Source organism: Podarcis bocagei (assembly GCF_964188305.1).
Source record: "Podarcis bocagei genome assembly, chromosome: 15".
Classification (NCBI taxonomy): domain Eukaryota; kingdom Metazoa; phylum Chordata; class Lepidosauria; order Squamata; family Lacertidae; genus Podarcis; species Podarcis bocagei.
Window position 1 is genome coordinate 23,007,475 of NC_138141.1, and position 16,734 is coordinate 23,024,208.

The 16,734-nt window shown below is 45.5% G+C and overlaps 1 protein-coding gene across 2 annotated transcripts in view; it reads left to right on the plus strand.

The window, feature by feature from the left end:
• POU2F3 (POU class 2 homeobox 3) overlaps positions 1-16,734 on the plus strand; it is a 90,947-nt gene that overhangs the window by 33,513 nt on the left and 40,700 nt on the right. For both annotated transcript variants that reach the window (XM_081172679.1, XM_081172681.1), the window contains one exon: positions 5,488-5,522. In XM_081172679.1, the coding sequence (XP_081028805.1) occupies positions 5,488-5,522 (35 nt within the window). The remainder of the gene's footprint in view (positions 1-5,487; positions 5,523-16,734) is intronic.

Here is a 16,734-nt window from a genome sequence, read left to right on the forward strand (position 1 = left end):
GGGGGTCAGACCAAAAATTCATGGATCATTCAATGGCTACTAGTCATGATGGCATCACCCAGGTTCAGAGGGGTATTGCCTTTGGTTGCTGCTTCTGGGCTCCTCACATGCATCCATTTGGTCACTGGAAGAAGCAGGATGCTGGGCTAAATGGACCTTTATGTTTCTTTGACATGTCTAATCCGTCTTCTTGCGTTCTTAAGTTCTCCCACACAAACTCAGCTGGAAAGAATAGAAGTGGTTTGGTTGCTTTTGGATGTTTCAGTTGTTTCAACATTTGTGTGTTTGTTGCCCCGGGCTCCTTTGGGAGAAAAGGCAGAATAAGTTTAAATAATAATAACAGTAATAGTAACAGTAGTAGTCATAGTGATCATTGTTGTTGTTTATTTATTTATTTATTTATTTATTATTATTATTATTATTATTATTATTATTATTATTATTATTATTAAGCTACCCTTCACCTTATGGTTCTGGAGCAGATTACAACATTACAACATAATATTGAGAAGCAACTCAAAATTACAGAAATAAGGTTATCAATAATAACAACAATTTTTAAATTTAATTTCTTTAGCGCCCTTCATCCGAGGATCGCAGGGCAGTCTACAATATAAAAATGCCCCAAAAAAGGAAGAATGTCGTAGCAAATGAAAACAACAAACCCACACAGAGACAAATTATTTATTAAATTAATAAGACAACCAAATGCAGTTTGTAACCAAACAGAAAAACACGAGCAAAAAAGAATTATACATCACAATGAAAATTTGATCTGCGCAATAAATAAAACAGAGCAACCACAACTGCAGCGACAAGCTCTCCCCGCCCCTCATCCATTTCAGTGAATGCTGAGCTTTGTGTCCTTTGCCCTCAAATATGCCTTTTGGGTTTGCAATCTGAATTACGGCAGGATATAATCTGTTTCTTTGACATGTCACCTCCTTCCAAAGCTCTCTCATTTCTGTCTGGGTGCTGCCCCCTGTCACCACCATTATTCAAACAGCAGCAGGAGTGATACACACTCATTTCCAGCAACACATCTGGGGGGGAACCACAGGGACGGGAAGGCAGCGCCATGCAATGTTTTGCCCCTTCATGACCAGTGCAGGATGGGCACATCACCCACGCAGCGTTAAGCAAAGTTCTTCTGAGTGCATAACTATATGTCTGCTCCCTTTGCTTCCATCATGGTCCATGATAGAGTTCATGGTATGTACATGTGCATGCATTTGTTCCCTATATTTGTACTCTGCCTTATCAGTTAAGATCCTGCTGAGGCAGCTTCAGGCACGGTACCAGTTTTCTTTGGCATTTCAAAATGCTAGCAGGTGTGCCATGCCTCTTGAGGCATGCTGGGCCTCTGGGCGCAGCTCTGCGTGTGCAGCACTGGCCGCTGTTTGTTTGGGATCACCGATCCTCCCTGGAAACATTTGTGTACTTCCATGCATATGCAGCATATATGCAGCATATTCATAGGTCTATTGCTCCCATAGTCAATGGCATGTTTCTTTAACAGCTTGTTCACCTGGTTTTCTACCCATTGTTTTCTGCAAGGGCTCGTGCCCTGATAATCCAGCGAGGTGTTAATGGGAGTGCACCCTAGTCGGATCCCATTCATCTCAATACACTACTTACCCAGAGGCACATTCCCAGTCAATTGCACCGATGCTTTTTGCAATCTGCGGTATGTTTCTACCATAGTGGGAGAATGCACATTTCTGCATGCAGGAAGGTCTCAGGTTCTACCAATGGCATATCCAGGACACAGGAAAGGTAGACCTCCTCTAGAGATTGCAGAGAGCTGTTACTAGTCACAGCAGACAATACTGCACTAGAGCCATAAGGAGTCTGAAGAGGTTTATGGCAGCTTCCCATTGATGTTGTTTGTCAATGCAAAGTTTTGTTTACACAGTTGTTTTCGAAATGCTATCTGCCAGATTCAGTGAGTTGTGCAAAAGGCAGCTGTAAAAGCACCCTGATCGTAATCTTGCAGCCTCCCACCTTTTTTTCACCCTCCTCACCTTGTCTCCACTACCTTGCCCTGCTTGTTGGGTTTTGCTTGTTGAGTCTTGTCCTGGATCGATCTGATGGGGGCAGTGGCAGAGGGTTTTGGTATGCAGGTATTGGGGAAGGGCTGTTAAGTCACCCAGGGACTAGAATATTCTGCAGACCAACAAAGGGACAACTTGGTTCATACCTTTGCCACCATCAGCTCCTGAGTCCATCGACAGGTGCTTCTGCTCCTTTCCACTGAAGCAGCCTTTTCCAAACCAGTGCCCTCCAGATGTTTGGAACTCTATTTTGCATCAGCTCTGGCTTATGGGAGATGTAGTCCAAAACATCCAGAGGGAAATATTCTGCAGAAGACTTCTCTTCTCTTCCAGGTTAGAGCCCGGAATTTGAGTTGGGTCACCAACAGCAAGGCACCAGAGCAAACTGCCACAAAAACCATCACACCTACCTAATACTGTGTACCTTTTTGTGGATTTGAATTGATCAATTTAAGTTAATCGATCTCCTTTATTGGCATAGAAAAAGTGCATCGTATATATGGATCAGAACACAACACAGTTAATGAAACATAGTAGCAGGTAAAAGGTAAAGGTAAAGGGACCCCTGACCATTAGGTCCAGTCGTGGCCGACTCTGGGGTTGCGGCTCTCATGTCGCTTTATTGGCCGAGGGAGCCGTCATACAGCTTCCGGGTTATGTGGCCAGCATGACTAAGCCGCTTCTGGCGAACCAGAGCAGCACACGGAAACGCTGTTTACCTTCCTGCCGGAGTGGTACCTATTTATCTACTTGCACTTTGAGGTGCTTTCGAACTGCTAGGTTGGCAGGAGCAGGGACTGAGCAACGGGAGCTCACCTTGTTGCAGGGATTCGAACCGCCAACCTTCTGATCGGCAAGTCCTAGCCTCTATGGTTTAACCCACAGTGCCACCCGTGTCCCATAGTAGCAGGTACTTTAGGATAAAACTGTCCCGACATCGTGATGTATGGAAATGGCTCTTAGGACCTCTGGTGATGTAGTTTCATAGCCAATGGCATCTCCAGGAGACTGGTTTCTCTTCAGATTGTATTGATCATATATTGGAAGCCAAACTTGGCTGAAAACCAGGATATGAATAAATGAAAATACATTAATGAAAACATTGTGGTCTAGTACACATGAGACTTGAAACTTTGTTCTGTGTGGGGCAGGTGCAGCCCAGATTTTTACTTAATCTGCTTCCCTCTGTCTTGTTATTATTATTATTTTTATTCTGGGGTTTTCAAAACATTGCTCATGTTGTCTAAGGCTGTTGGGAAGTAGATCCCAATAACAACTGGACTGGGCTGCAAGGATGATGTGGACTAACATTTTATACTGCTCTGATGATGTGAGGGAGGTTTGCATATACTTCTGTCAGTGCACTATTCAGATTTTTATCCATTTCTTAATTTTAATGTCGTTTGAGTGCATTGAATGGTTAATTGCCATAAATGTCACTAAGTGCCATTTCTGGGATGCAAAACCATACTATGAATATCAGTAAATTAGATCATGTTTTCCCACTGAGGCTGGAGCAGTGAGTAGGGTGTTGGGTTCATTCCTTTGGCGATCCAGATTCACACCCCTCCTTCTCCTTAAAATCCATTTGGGCAAGTCCTTCGACAGCCGCTATCACCTCAGTGGAACTTACATAGCAGGTTTGTTGCATCATTCCTTGAGATAAGAGTCATGGAGCATTTTGTTCCCCAGAGTGTTCTGCCAAAGGGATAAATAGTAATTAGTTTGGCATCTCCCAGTTAGGATGACCCATTTCATGTGTGAGAATGAGATTTCTTCAAAGATGATAAAAGGCAGAGGCGGATTTAGGGCAGTGCAAGCTCTACGGGGGCACTGGACACGCAGCCAAGGTGGGCACCTTCTCAAAGCCCGATAAGTGCTTGCCCAGTTTCCAGAAGAGGGCATGCCTCCTTCTCAAAGTTGGGCAAGTGCATACCAGGTTTTGGGAAGGAGAAGGGAGGGCTCTAGGACTCTGCCAGAGCCTTATGGCTCATTCCCAAAGCCTGGTGCCTCACACAGGGTGGCATATTAACAAGGTCAACCCTTGTAAAGGGCCTCTGAAGATCTTGCACTGGAGGCTGGTGCATTGGAGCAATGGGGTACTGTTCCCACCAACCTCAGCACCCCTTTTGTGGGAGATGTACAGAAAACTGTAACAAGGCATATTCTTGCTAGTTAACATGTGAAGGGATTAAAACCATAGAGTCGTATTGCTGATAGACAGACTCAGACCATATAAATGTGATTGGTAGAGAAGGCTCTGTGTGATGTCATTTCCCCTTCTCTCCTGGGAGGAAGAAGCAAATAAATATTTCCTTTTCCTCCTCTCCTCCTCTCTCTTCAGCCAACCAGGCCTCTTCTTACTCCAACATCAGGCACATGCCTGAAGCTGTTTTTGCTGTAAACACAAGTATTTGACCTGTATTTACTCTTAATGCTGCTGCTGCTAAGATGAATGCTTGACTGTGAGCAAAGTATATGTTTTAAACTTACTTTTCAGTATTCAGTATTCAAAAGGGGGAGATCCGCCCAATGGCAAAGTCTTGTGCTTTCATTTAAATTGCCTAAAATGGGACTTAAGCTCTGCTCAGCCTTGTGCTTTTAAGTGCAAGTGTTAAGTTGATCTTTTTTGTATGTTAACCCACACATGTGGACCTGTAGAGGGATAAAATATAGTTAATATCGTCCCTCAACTACCTAATAAAACCCACCACCACCTGCCTGCCTTCTTACTTGCAACAAGTCCAAGGGGAGGCCCTGCCTGTCAGCTTCCTCTTCCTCTATCTCACTGTTGCCCTTTTACAACTCAGCAGGGAGGAAGATGAGGCTGAAATGAGAATTAATAGTTGTTAGCTCTGGCACCACCTACTGTTGGCCTCCATGCCTTCCACCCTACCTGTTCTGATGGGCACCAGACACCACTGCACCTCAATGGCAGGAGGCAAAATGAGATGGGTCACTCTGCCACGGCTATGCCACCAGCCACGCTGGATCCACCAAGCTCTCACCAGAAATATCTCTGACATCTCACTGGAAATGGACACCCATGTCAGTGCTACTGCTTCTTCAGTGGAGGTGACAGGATGGGCAGAACACCCATGTGGTTGTCAGCTTGGGGGCTTGTGCTGCCCAAAGTGGCTGCTTCACCCTGCCTCATGGGGGGCAGGCAGCCCTGCGCAGCCCTAAAAACATTTTCCTGAAAGTGGGTTTTTAATGATAATAATAATAATAAAAGCAATCAAACAAACAAGCAAATAGATAAATAAATGAGGTGCTTTAGATACCCAGGTCCTGAGCTGTGACAAGCTTTAATAGATAAATGCAGCCTTTAGCTGAGGACCTGCGCACTTGTTCTTTTGCTAAAGTAACAGTCTTGACTAATCTTACGCTCTCTCTCAATCTCTCTCTCCCTCCCTTTTCATTTCATTTACAGGAAATGAACGAAATGGACTGGATTTCAGCAGACAGGTAAATGTCCTTCGTGCAGATGCATAGTGCCACATAGGCTTTGTTGATATTTTGTTTTTTCATGTGACCTAAATCTCAAAGAAGCATGGAAGGGAGGTGAGATGTTAACTGTGTGCTTTACATCTGAATTAGTACCTGTTGTCTATGTTCACAATACCGGCTTAAAATGCATTGCAGGTGTTGGACTCGATGGCCGTTGGGGGGGTCACTTGCAACTCTGTTATTCTGTTTTTCTATTAAATGGATCAAGGTATAGTGTGAATGTGGCCTTAGGCTTGATGGCATCCAAAGACCCTTCCAGCTCTTCAATCCCACAATTCCAAGCTTTCCACCCACAGAGAGCGAACGCTGGCCAAGCTTCGCTTCGCCATGTCTGGAGGGTAAACTAAGTTGATCCCAATCTCAGATTTTTTCCACCTGAGCATCTTTCAAGACGTGAGCAAGTTCATCAGACAGGAGTCTGGCTGGGATTCATCATCAATGAAGCTTTTGTTAACTTTCCTTCAAGTTGCCATCTCGGCATGTATCAATGCGTTGACTCATGCACAACTCGGAGATAAGCGGCTGTTTATTAGGAAACACACCTGCAAATGGCCATGACGCGTTTGACAGATGTTGTTAACAGGAAAGCATCTGCAGAGATACTCTTGATAAAGCCCAGGGCTAAAGTAAACCAGCAGAAGACCCATATGATTTATCTGTTGATGGGATGTGCCATTTCAGACTGCAGGTGGGGGTTGAATATTTCAGTAGTCCCTCCCAATTTTCCTTATAGATACAAAACCAGTATGCCAGTGAGGTCTTTCTAGGAGAATGCTCCAGGGTCAAGGGTTAAGTCAAAGCCCTGTTACTATTTCTGCAGCAGGGTCCCTCTTTTCAGCACCTTAGAGCTGTCCAATCAGCATGAAGGGGGAGCTTTGGGGCCACTACGAAGATCTGTTTTCACTCTTTGTACTGATTGGAGCCAATCAAGGTGAAAGGAGGTGAGTCAGCCACAGAGGATCGACTCCTAGGGTCACTCTGGAGAAGGTGCATGGGAGAAAGATAGGGGAGGAGTTGTTCTGTATGCTCCAAAGCGAAGTATTTAAGAACACTGAATAGACATCAGTTTCAAGAAAATGGCATGCAAGTTCTGTTATGTACAATGGCACTTCACAGAAAACATAACTTAAGTCACTACCTGCTAAAGCTATCCCAGAGTACTCAACTCACTGCTGGTACTGGCAACACTTGAAGGCATGAGGAAAGCCTTTGGATGAACAGTCAGGAAAACTGCACTGCTAGAAACATTGTCTAGAAAGATTAACACAGACAACAGCAAGCAGTTGAAGCAATGAACAGAGCACTATCAAGAACTGTACTAGAGGGAAAACATGGTCACTGCCACAGCAGCTAGCAGCACCGTCCAGACTCTGCAGGTCTGGGAAAGCTGGATGTCCCCCCCTCCCTTGATAGGAACACCATCAACTCCTAGGCACGTGGTAAAGACCAATATGAAGGTCTACCAGGCTTGCATGTTGAGAGGGGAGCAACTTATACCTGCCAGAAGCAATGCCTCAATGCCTTCCATATGTGCAGGAAGATTTGGGGCATCACATGGCAGGAGACACTCTCAAACAAAGATAAGCTCTCTCAAGTCCACATTCCCAACATGCTCACACTTCTGCCTCAGCAACATCTATGCTGGCTTGGTCATGTCCACATGGCACACATGTCCAAGATGGCAGGATCCCCAAGGACATGCTCTACAGGGAGCTGGCTTCAGGCACCAGGCCCATTGGCAGACCAGCTCTACATTACGATGTCTGGCAGCATTAACCTCAATATGTGGGAATCCCTTGCAGATGACTGTACTGCCTGGAGACAGGCAGTCAGGTCATACATCCACAGCAGTGACTAAAGGGGGAATGATCACTGGGAGGAGCACAGAGAGATGAAACACCATGGTGCAACTGAATCAGCACAACTGGCCACTTTCATCTGCCCCAGCTGCAACCAAACATGTCTCTCCTGTGTTGGTCTGTACAGCCACAGTAGGCACTGTAATTATCTAATACTTTGACTTTACCCCTGAAGGCACACTCTTCCATTGTTTGCCGAGACAGACAGATGCCAACCGCAATGTAGAAATTGGAAAAAGATTGGGGATAATGTGAAATTGAAATGGACAGATTTCATAGAATCACAGAATTGTAACGTTGAAAAGGACCACAAGGGTCATTTAGTTCAATCCTTCCTTACCTGAGTGATTCCACATCAGGGACATTGTTTAGGGTTGACATACGTTCAGAATTTCCTGGACATACCTGGAATACTGCTGTGGGAATCAGTGTCCAGGAGTAAATCAGCAAAATATCCAGGAAAATCCATCTGTATGGCAACCCATGATGGCAGTGTCGTTGTTGCCAATTTTCTTTAAAACTAGCTCAAAAAGTCTTCTTTCTTTTCTTTTCTTTCAATTTTGCCAAAAAAAAGCTCAATAACTTTGTACAAAACTTTTTGAAATATGACATTGTTAGAAATTTTAGAAATTCTAGCATTGTTAGAAATTTTAAATGGCAGCTCATAACTATTTACTGCTGCTGCCGGCAGCCCCCTCAAATCTGGCAGGGGGTATCCTGCAGGGTGGGGGCACTGAGATGCCTGATCCAGGAGGGTCAGTGGGGGAGAAAGTGAAAGATCTTTTTTTGTTCTTCCTCTCCCCCCCCCCCACAATGCTATAACCAGGGATCATCCAATGAAGCAGATTGTCAGTGGATTCAGGACACATGGGGGGGGGGGAACTAGTTCATCCAAGATGTATTATATATTTGCAGGATCTGTCGTCATAAACTGTGGCTATTGCCATCACCTTAGAGAACCTTTGAAGCAGATTAGAGAAATTAGCATGGACACAAAAGGTTTGGCCTGCCAATGGCTACCATTGGCAGTGATGGCTATATGGAGTCCTTTTGCTGAGAGGCAGCGTACCCATGAAGACCTCTTGTTTCGGGGAAACAACAGAGGATGGCCACTGGCTTTGTGTCTGGTTTCCTGGAGGTCTTTGACTGGCTACTGTGGGGAAAGGATGCTGGATTTTATGAGCCTTATTTATTTATTTATTTATTCCATTCCCACCCCACCTTTTCCTCTGAGGAGCTCGTGGTAGCATATATGGTTCTCCTCTTCTTGGTTTAATCCCTACCACAACCCTGTAAGGTAGGTTAGGCTGAGAGGTGTTGCAATGTCGTTTGTGAGCCTGTTTTCCACCATGGCATGTTCTGGGAAGGAAGTGTAAAGGGTGGTGGAATGGCTCAGAGAGGAGGAAATCTAGCAAGCAGTTGCCTGACACCTTGCTCTTCCGCATTGCCAGTCCTGGGAGTGATTTGCAGATAGAAAGAGAGGCAGATCTGTCATTTGTCACAAAGGTTGAAAGGAAGCACCAATCTTCTGGGAGGTTCTTCCCGGCAGTCCTAAGCAGATGGTGAAGAATTTGCATGCTGTAGAACCAAAATAAAGGTGTGGCCATGGGGGGAGGAGAGAGAGAGAGAGAGAGAGAGAGAGAGAGAGAGAGAGAGAGAGAGAGAGAGAGAGAGAGAGAGAGAGAGGCAGGCCACTGCAGGTATCTGCTGCAACAGATGTAAACAAGTAGCAGTGCATTCTCTCCAGATGAAGGTGGTATAGATGTAAATGGGGAGATGAGTTTCTTGAGTGTGGGAGCAGCCCATCAGGGCAGGGAACCAGGTGCTCAGCAAACAGGTCTTGCTGTGTGAATGCTTTATTTTTATTATTTTAATATAGTCTGAAACTCCCTGGGGGTTTGCTCCATTTGCCTTAGGCTGTTTTCATTTTGTGGAGCTGGGGCTAAGAACCAGGCTGCTTATGCCAGAGAGTCATCCTGCATTGTGCCAAATACATTCTCTGATGCTGCTTGCCAGCTGCTTCCCTGCAATTCCAGGGTTTGGCTGGGGCCATGGGTGGACATCTCCAGGCATCCGGGCTGGACTGTGGGTTTGAGGTGAACCAAGAGCTAGCAGTCAGGGCAAAAGTGTGTGTCAGAGCTGGAAAAAAAGGCAGGACTGAGCAGCAAGCCAGAAATCAGGACCGAGGGATACAAGAGCATCCCAGAGCTCAGGAAACCTTATTACAGTCTTTACTGTCTGTTAGAATCCAGTTGTCAGTCAGGTTATTCCAAGCCCCGAGGGTACTACACTGTCTAGGCAGGTGCTGTAACCTTCAGTTTGGTGGCTCATCACACATAAAACAGTTACACAGAGAACTAAAGTGTTTCGGTCCAAACCTGACTCCCCAGCCAGAGTTCTTCCCTGTAGTCAGTTGCTGGCACAGCTGCAGTTTGAGATGGAGAGTAGAGTTTTAAAGAGGAGAAACTAAACAAGATGGCTCTGCCTCTACAGTCAGAGGCAGTCATGCTTCTGAATAACTTCAGAAGGGGAGCGTGTTCTTGCATTTGGGTCCTCCTTGCATCTCATTGGCCACTGTGAGAACAGTGATGTCTGCAGGGTTGGTAGAGCTTGCGCTGTCCACACCGGGCAATGTTGAGCAGAAAAAATTATAGCGCAGTGCCTCCTTTGAGCAAGATGATGTGCTTGCTGCAGTTCTGCAAGAGAAAATGTCCACAGTCTGGTCATTGGCACTGAGTTACATTTCCTGGAAATCTCTGCTTCTTTCTCTCTCCTTTTTAAGACCAAGTTTCTAGCCCTCAGGACAGAAAATGTATGAGTCAAAGGGCAAGAGCAAAGAATGCTTGCCGAAAGCTCGGGGAAAACAAAGAGATGGCTGGATAAGATTATAAGTGGCTGGAAGCTTCAGTGCCCCAGTATCTCCTAGCCCTTCCCCAAGGCTAACAAAACCAGCATATGTTATGCAAAATAGATAAAAATGCAGAACAAATGCATGCAAATTTGTGTCCTTTAATGGAGATTAGGCATATCATGGACATCTTTCAGCAGCTGTTAGTCATGATGAGGTCTGGATGGAAGTGACATGCTCAGAGGTAGTGTACTTAGGAATAACAACAGCTGCTTCTGTGCTTCCAAAGGCATCTGATGGGTCACCATGGAAAGCAGGAAGCTGGACTGGACTGACTCTCCTTTAGATCCAGCAGGGCTTTTATAAAGTTGCATTCTCAAACGATGCAAATTGGTTACACTTCCATTACTTACACCAGTTGCAGAATCCTCTCCTCTTCCCGTCCTGTCGCAATCCCTTGGTGCAGAATTCGAATAGGTAGCAGGGCACTAAGTTAGGTGATCAGGGTGCCCTGACTTTTTTCTCTGGCTGAGCCAAAAGTGGAGGCCTTCCAAAAAACAGGCTTTTTATGGCAGAGCTGATACCATTCCTGTCTCCTGACATGCATTTCCCAGCCTCCACCGCAAGGCTCTCACTCCTTTGAACCCCTTTGAAGGTGTTAAGTACTAAGCTTGTGTGCATTTAATTAATCTTCTCCAATACGAGCCAGCTGTGAGCTAACCGATTTTTAATTTGGTGAGCTCTCGGCTTGTTGCCCTCAAGGGTTTTTTTGAGGCTTGTTTGCTTTTTGTCATCTTCTGTTGTGTTCCGTTGGCTGCTGCATCAGATCTCCCTCTTGTTTCTTTCTGCCTTGTCCCAGTTTCACTCTGCCCTTCCAGAGCCTCATCTCATAAGAACATCAGATGATCCCTGATCCATCAGGCCAATGGCCTACCTATTCCAGAATCCTCTTTCCCACAGTAGCCAATCTGATCGCTTCCAGGAGCTCAGAGAAAGGGTAGGGAGGCAACAGAGTTCCCTGAGCTGTTTGCTCATAAGAGCACAGCTGCAGCAGGCCAGAAGCCCATCTGCCCCAGTGTCCTGTTCTGACAACTGGATGCTCCAATGGGAAGCCCTTGGAAAGGACATGCATCCCACCTGTATCACACAATAGGGTTGCCAGCTCAAGAACATCCAAGACCCTGAAATTTCAGAGCCCACACCTGAGACCTAGTAATGGCCCCTGGTGATGGCACAAGGGGCAGGCCCCAGTGGTGTCCTTAAACATGACACATCCAGCATGTCAAAGAATCATAGAGTTGGGAGGTACCCCAAGGCTCATGCAATGCAGGAATCACAGCTAAGGAACCCCTGACAAGTGGCCATCCAAACTCTGCTTGAAAACCTCCAATGAAGGAGACTCCACCTTCCAGGGTAGTCCATTCCACTGTCTGGCAGCTCTTACTGTCAGAAAGTTATTCCAGGTGTTTAGTCAGATTCTCCTTTCTTGTCATTTGAATCCATTGGTTCAGGTTCTTTCCTCTCGAGCAATAGAAAACAAACTTGCTCCACCTTCCATGTGACAACCCTTGAGATATTTGAAGATGGCCATCGTATCACTTTTCAGTCTTCTCTTCTCCAGGGTAAACAGACCCAACTCCCCAACCATTCCTCATAAGGCTTGGTTTCTAGACCCTCAATAATCTTGGTTGCCCCCTTCTGCGCACATTCTAGCTTGTCAATATCCTTCTTAAACTGTGGTGCCCAGTTTATTCAAATGAAAAACACACGTCAAAGTCTAAAAAATGAGCAAATGCATAATGGGTTGCAAATTAAGTTAGAAACCTTAGCTAAGGTCCAGGGGAAGTGAGGGGATCATAACTTCTCACCTGCTTAGGGAAGCTGGGTACGGTAGATGCTCTTGCCCATCTGCAGATTCAAGGAGAGAGGTATCAAAGGCTACTAGCCGTGATGACTATGCTTTCTTGGCAGGTGTCAGCTAAAAAAGAAAAGGGCCACAAAGTTGCAGGACATTATCTGACTAATCCAAATCCAGTTTGATGGTGTCACTGTACTACATAGCCAGTTCATATTGGCTGTGTGACAACATCACAAAGCCAAGTCAGAGTGAGGGCAGCATTTCATGGGCTTATTCTGAGTAGAACATCATTTTCAGAATGCTCTGCAGGTCCTCTGAATTATCACCAAAAGTGGGTGCGGCGAACTGGGTCATTTCACCTCAGCCTCAGTTTTTAACGGCTGTTGGGCTACGGGAGTAACAAGTTGCCTTTCTCAGTAGCGTAGTTAGGGGGAGCGGTCTGCACTGGGCGGCAGCTTCCAGAGGGCTGTCCAACCACAGGTTGGTGTATGGGTGCCATCATCAGTGGGCCACCCTTACGTGGGCCCAGCATTGCCAGAAAAAGCAGCATGGGCACAGCCAGGAGGTGGGGTGGCTTGCCCCCACTGCCATGGGTGGCTACGCTGCTGGCCTTTCTTACTCCTGATCTTTTTGTTTTTGTTTATGCTTTTATTTTACCATCTGGTCGGTTGTGCATGTCAATACATGAAGGGATGGTACTTGAAAAGCTATTATTATTGAAGAGCAATGGTCATTGTATTGCATCTCTACATAGGATGGTTTTTCTGGGGTTGGAGGGGGGGGACACAAAAGTTGGGAAGGTTATGTGTGCGCATAAGAATCTGCACTCCCCACCTTGCCAGACTTCCCCAGCATGACTTTGATCAAGCGGCTTGGACATAGCATCTCTTAAAGGTAAAGGGACCCCTGACCATTAGGTCCAGTCATGTCCGACTCTGGGGTTGCGGCGCTCATCTCGCTTTATTGGCCGAGGGAGCTGACGTATGCTGTGGCCAGCATGACTAAGCCGCTTCTGGCGAACCAGAGCAGCACATGGAAACACTGTTTACCTTCCCGCCGGAGCGGTACTTATTTATCTACTTTCACTTCATGCTTTTGAACTGCTAGGTTGGCAGGAGCAGGGACCGAGCAATGGGAGCTCACCCCGTCGTGGGGATTCAAACTGCCAACCTTCTGATCAGCAAGTCCTAGGCTATGTGGTTTAACCCACAGCGCCACCCGCGTCCCTTTTTAGCATCTCTTAAGTCGTTCCAAATTGCCCTTCCATTCTCTGAGCAGCTGCATAAGAACATAAGATGAGCCTCCTAGATCAGGACAGTGGCCCAGTACAGTGGTACCTCGGGTTAAGAACTTAATTCATTCTGGAGGTCTGTTCTTGACCTGAAACTGTTCTTAACCTGAAGCACCACTTTAGCTAATGGGGCCTCCAGCTGCCGCCGTGCTGCTGCTGCGCGATTTCTGTTCTCATCCTGAAGCAAAGTTCTTAACCTGAAGCACTATTTCTGGGTTAGCAGAGTCTGTAACCTGAAGCATATGTAACCTGAAGCGTATGTAACCCGAGGTACCACTGTATTCCATTCTCACAGTGGCTGATCAGATAGATGCCTGGGAGAACCTGCAAGTTGGACATGAGCCCAACATCACTCTGCTCACCTGCCATTCCCGGTGACTAACATTCAGAGACACAATGCAGGAGGCATGAGAATGGAGGTAGAACGTAGACATCATGGCAAGATAGAAATGATGTTTGCAGAAACCCATGAATAACTGATGGGAGCAGGGTGGGTTCCATGTTCCTTCCCACCACCCAGAAAAGCAGGATAAATTTTATCCCGAAGAGGCAGTGTTGTGTGCATGTTTGAATTGTGTTGTAGATTCCAATCTGTGCTGTGTCCATGAAGGGTCTAGATTTATTTAGGCTGTTGCACAGAGTGCAGGCTAGGGACAGAGAAGATGATTTGATTCAAATTTGGGTTTTTTTATTTTTTATTTTTGAAATTTTATTTGCAATATTGATATTACATACATACAAAAAGGAATACAGTTATACAAATAATACAAATTACCTTAACTAACATGTACCAAAAAAGGAATAATAAAAAGAAAAATGCAAAAAAAAAGTGTTGGGGGGGGGAGAGAAAAGAAAAATATCAAGAAAAAAGAAAAAAGATTGACTTCCTTCAACTGCTATACAATTCCTATAATCTCATATCTTTGGTTGTCTGTAACCATTTTAAACTTTGTGGAGAGACAATTTGTTTACCTGTGGAGTTTTTAATCGGGACTAAGCCAATCATAATTTGGGGAACCTACCTTCTTCATCTAATTTATAAAGACGAAACTAGCAGAAAAAGTAAGAAATAAATCAAGTGGAAAAAATCAGGAGAGGTTTGATTCAAATTTAAAGGGGAACTTCCCTCATCCACACTTTGCAAAAGCAGTATGCAAAACGAAACACAGCCATCCTTCAAAACTTATACTTCTCTGAGTTTTGCAATGCTGTTCTCCAGGCTAGCGATATGTACAAAAATGCATATAGTAAGGTAAAGTGTGCAGAAAAATCCATATAAGTTATCAAAATTATATTAGGGGGAAATGCCTTACCCCCCAAAAATAAAATGTGTCTATTAGGGAAAATTGCATAAAAGCAATTTTTGGAGCAATTTGCACTAAAACACTGGTGGGTTTTCAAGACAAACGGTTATAGTTTGTTTGTTTTGGGTTTTTTTTTAAAGAAAACTGATGTAGAAATGTGGAGAACTGAACTTTAGACTGTTGTTGGCATTCGTCTGTCTTGGGAGACAATGGAAGAGTGCATCTTCAGGGATAAAGTCAATCTGTTGGAGAGTTACAGCACCTGCTATGGCTATAGAGACTGATACAGGAAGTACATGTTCTATATTTCTGGTGGGACAGATGACATCATCTTGGTTTTGCTGCTACAGGTGTACCATATGACAGTGAAATATTCAGAGAAACCGAAATTTACCGAGTCACACATCCTTAGCCCTAGGAAAGGATAGTTTGAGGGCCTACTAGTTGCCAAAGCAGCCTTATCTAGTTCTTTGTTATTAATCTGCAGCTGAACAAGCATATCAGATATTTGCTGGATGCTGATATTATTGCTCACTTGCTCTGCCTGGTCAGTTCCCATATGTGGGCCTAAGACTGAATTTCCCATTCACCCAGAAGTGGGATATTGTTTTTATGGCATGTGATTTGGCTGGCTAGCATGAGTCATCTCAAGATATATTTTTTCCCCTTGTGAAGAAACCCCTTTACCTAAGAGTGTTTGCTTTCTGCTTGTGGTGCATGAATTTCTGGAATGTGCAAGCTGATCAGAAGCTCGTCTTCTTCTCTGGTTTATCTTGGCATTTTGAATGAGAATTGGAATAAGAAGCACCTGGCTGCTGAATCAGCCCTAGTAATGTGTACCAAAATGCATATACTAGGGTAAAATGTGCACAAAATTGCATATACAGTCATACCTCGGCTTGAAGTTGCTTCAGGTTGAGAGCTTTCGGGTTGCGCTCCATGGCGACCCAAAAGTAACGGAACGTGTTACTTCCGGGTTTTGCCACTCGCGCATGCGTAGACGGTCAAAATGATGTCACGCACATGCACGGAAGCAGCGAATCGCGACGTGCAGGCACAGATGCGGGTTGCGTTTGCTTCTGGATGCAAATGGGGCTCCAGAATGGATCCCGTTAGTATTCAGAGGTACCACTGTAAATCATGAAAAGAACATGTAAAACGAATTATATTAAGGAGAAATACCTGACCAAAAGGGTGGCGCTGTGGGTTAAACCACAGAGCCTAGGACTTGCCGATCAGAAGGTTGGCGGTTCGAATCCCTGCGACGGGGTGAGCTCCCATTGCTCAGTCCCTGCTCCTGCCAACCTAGCAGTTAAAAGCACATCAAAGTGCAAGTAGATAAATAGGTAGCACTCCAGCAGGAAGGTAAACGGCATTTCCGTGCACTGCTCTGGTTTGCCAGAAGCGGCTTAGTCATGCTGGCCACATGACCCAGAAGCTGTACGCCGGCTCCCTTGGCCAATAAAGCGAGATGAGCGCCACAACCCCAGAGTCGGCCACGACTGGACCTAATGGTCAGGGGTCCCTTTACCTGACCAAAAATGTGTATATTAGGGAAAATCTAATCCAGCATCCTGTTCTCAAAGTGGCTAACAAAAGACCTCTCCTGGGAAGCCCACAAGCAAGAGGTGAACCCCACAACCCTCTCCCCACTTGTGATGCCCAGCAACCAACATTCAGAGGCATGCAGCCTCTGAAGTAGCAAGGAGGGGATGCTAAGTGTGCCATGTGGCCCAGATCCCACAAATGGAGTGTGGGAGCTCTCCAGCAAACAGCCTAAGGCTGTGGGGTGGAGGGAGGCCGCAAAATAGCCGTTGCCATTTCCAAGAACTTTTTGGGAGAATTTCATCAGTCCTCGAGACATTAGGCAAGAGGAACTGGCCTCCTGTTTATGAGAAAGACTTGTAAGTGAAACATTCGAGTTGGTTTGACAGGGCCAGAGGCACCTGACTATCTCCGCCCGCATCTCTGTCCCTCCCACCGGAGCCCTGCTGATGTGCTGTTATTCAT